The 3,426-nt window shown below is 36.6% G+C and overlaps 1 protein-coding gene across 1 annotated transcript; it reads left to right on the top strand.

The window, feature by feature from the left end:
- Nucleotides 1-2,163: 2,163 nt before the first annotated feature.
- Nucleotides 2,164-3,151, top strand: LOC117102985. Its single transcript, XM_033243450.1, has 2 exons — nt 2,164-2,224; nt 2,775-3,151. Exons 1-2 carry the CDS (start codon nt 2,178-2,180, stop codon nt 3,088-3,090), a joined length of 363 nt encoding a protein of 120 aa, XP_033099341.1. The 5' UTR covers nt 2,164-2,177; the 3' UTR covers nt 3,091-3,151.
- The last annotated feature ends 275 nt before the right edge of the window (nt 3,152-3,426 follow it).

Here is a 3,426-nt window from a genome sequence, read left to right as displayed (position 1 = left end):
GAAATGCTGCAAACAAAAAAGAAATGATGCAAACAAAAAAGAAAACGCGCTGCAAAAGAAAGAAACGCGCTGCAAACAAAAACAGAAACGCGCTGCAAACAAAAACAGAAACGCTGCAAACAAAAAAGAGAACGCGCTGCAAACTAAACAGAAACGTTGCAAACAAAAAAGGAAACGCTACAAACAAATAATGACTCTCTCTTCAAGCAATTTGTGGGCGTATGGTGTGCCAAAAACTGGCCGAGATAGTAAATTAAATATCAATCACATGCAATGATGTCTTAAATACATCAAACATTTTTATTGAAAATATGATTATTTATAATATACTATTATTCAAAATTAACCAAAAGTGCTAAAATTTCTTTATAATCTTAACGAACCAAATACAATGGTAAATCATTGAGTTTCGGCAATAATTTCAACATTATTTTCTCTAATCGTCTATGAAACCGACAGTCGGGTCTGATTTATATATCACCTAGTAACGGTTGTACTCGCACAAGCCATCCAAGATAGATTATCGGCGGCCTTTTATAGAAAAGTGGTGCGCCACCAACGAACAAGTAGAGTTTGGGCGCTCGCGCACGTCAACTCAAGAGAGACGGAATTGGTTTTGAAAAATGGCGACTTTCTAGGCTAGGCCTAGGCTATAGTGGGAGAGAGCAAACTAGCCCCTAGTCCTAAATTAAAACTGAGATCATTCAAGAAGTAAAAGTGATGCATTATTGTAGATTTTGTGGTATAGAGCTGTCTAGGCCTATGCCTATCACAAGTGTTTGTGAAAAATGTGCTTTTGATATGGATGTCAACAAGGCAATAACAAATGAAAGAGGTTATTCGCATGGTACCGTGCGAATTAGGAATAAGAACTTATTCGTACGGTAGGACAGCCGTTACGTCATGAAACCTTAAATGCTGATTGGCTAAGTCTACCGTGCGAATAAGACTGATAAGAGCTAATTCGCACGGTACCGTGCGAATTGTCGAAACAAATTTATTCGCACGGTAGAATGTTGGATAGAAATACTGTATGATAATTATTTCACGGCATACCGTATGAGTTGGGCACAGCACAGACAGTCGATTCGATAACCCTAACTGAAGTGCAATAGGTCCTAGCTTAGCATTGTGTCTGCAGACTTTTTACTCTTCTCTTAAGCTATCCTTGAGAAATTGGCATGAAAAAAGCGTTTGTGGAGTATATGTACTGGTAGTATTATAGTCCCCTATCATAGGGCCTAGTAGTGATGTTGATTTTTGTTCCATTCAAAAATACTAAATGGGGAAACAAAAGAAAATTAATTACTTAGCACCAACCATGATGGGAATTGGAACAGAGGAGGATGAGTGGATGCCAAATTGATGCAAAATTACTCGATTTTATGTGCAGTTTTAATTTTGTGGGCTGCAGTCGTGCTGCACTTAGCCCACCTGTAGACTCGCACATCTCTAAAAGTCTTTCCTAATCCCTCTCTACCATAATAAATCTGGATCCGCCACCGAATATATGTACTGGAAAATAAGATTGATGTACATTCTTCACTGCCTTTTTTACCTTTTCCAATGTGTGGGAGTGTTTCTACTGGATACATTGATTGTAGGCCTAATTATAATTATCTACACAAACCACATAACGCTCAGAGACCATAGGAGCTGTGATAATTGTCGAAAGATTGTTGTATGTACAGTAATCTACAACAAGGTTATTTTCGTCCTGAAATTTCTTTAATGATCAACAAATAAATTGTACATAGTCACTAAATACCTGACCGACCTTCATTGAGATCAGGCTTTCTTGGCTGCTTCTGTGATTGTGAACACTGCCAAAAGCCAAACAAAGAAGAAAGCTTTTATTGGCGCTTTTTTAAAGACAGTGTCATTACATTCTATGATGCTGATTGGCTACGTCTACCGTGCGAATAATGTATTATTTACTATTTACACGGTAGACAATGTTTGTATGATATCTGAAAAGGTATTTCGGTTCGATTAGGTATTCCGCAACAAATTGAGTAAGTTTCTCTTAAAATATTTAGGTCTTTTGAGACGATGTACCGTGCTAATTGGGAATAAGAACTTATTCGCACGGTTAGACGTAATGAAACGTCAAATGCTGATTGGCTAGATCTACCGTGCGAATAAGACTCATACGAGTACACGAAAACGACCATATTATGATTCAGATTATGGAGCTTCATCATTATTTGAGTGTAAAGAAGAGGTAAAACAAACCTTTTGTTCAATTTAAACTTTTCCCAAATTCACAATGCAATAAACCTCTACTTTCATAAGATAAGAAGATATATTTGATAGTGTGGATAGAGCTTTAGAGTAAATATAAACATGATTTTGAGTAATTCCCTTCCAAAGTTATTTGTGCATACATTGTTTAATAGAATTGACTATTAAAATAACGTTAAATAAACAATTTGTTGACCGTTTCCAATACTTTGGGACATGTTTATTAAGATATTAAATGTTGATTTATACTATAGTATTAGTTGATTTTTAGGAATTTTTTTGATCTCAAATATTTTAAAACTCATTTACTCAATACTGGCCTGTGCGACAATTTAACCATTTTGCCATGACTGGCCTCGTATAAAATAACAGACCTTTCCTGTCTTTAACCCTAGGAAAAAATCATGATGTACCCTTGGGGTAGTGCATTTGAGAAAGAAGCTTATAGTATAGATGTATTTAAATGTGTATGAAGGTCACTTCTCCAAAAAATTGTTTTACAGTTTATGCTATTTGTCATTGTTGTCTAGCTTGATACAAGTCTATCTGCTACAAACCGGCCTGCTAGAAACCACCTTGCCAGAAACTGTTCTGCTATCAGCCAGTCTGCTACAAGCAATTCTGTCGAAAACCTGTCTGCTTCAAGTCAGCCTGCTACGAGCCATCTTTCTAGAAATCAGCCTGCTACAAGTCAGCCTGCTACAAGCCATCACTCAAGAAACCAACCTGTTACAAGTCAGCCTGCTACAAGCCATCCTTCAAGAAACCAGCCTGCTACAGGTCAGTCTGCTACAACTCAGTCTGATACTATTACTAGCCAATCTGCAACAGATCAGCCTGCCATAAGCCAACCTGTCCTAAGCCAATCTGAAGGTATTAGTTAAAAAAATTTATTCATGCCCATTCATTTGCCAAATCTTTTGAATCATATTATTATTATATTGGTCACAAGTTTTATTAGTATTTTATATCTAAGTAATACATGCAAATTAAGCTTTATACATAAATCCACCTTCAGTGCATACGTTTTATTCATAGCTTATTTATTTGAATCTGGTTATACAGCAGCTACTATCAGAACATATGTGGCTGGGATTGGTCATTTTAATCAGTTTAAAGAGTTTGCGGACCAGGCGAAATCCTTTTTAGTAAAATTGGTTTTGCGTGGGGTGAATCAATGTG

This window comes from Anneissia japonica, unplaced genomic scaffold (genome assembly GCF_011630105.1).
Source record: "Anneissia japonica isolate Jap-2015-1 unplaced genomic scaffold, ASM1163010v1 scaffold284925_len66308_cov193, whole genome shotgun sequence".
Taxonomy (NCBI): domain Eukaryota; kingdom Metazoa; phylum Echinodermata; class Crinoidea; order Comatulida; family Comatulidae; genus Anneissia; species Anneissia japonica.
The sequence above is the reverse complement of the archived record's forward strand: the minus strand, read 5'-3'. Positions and strand labels throughout refer to the sequence as shown.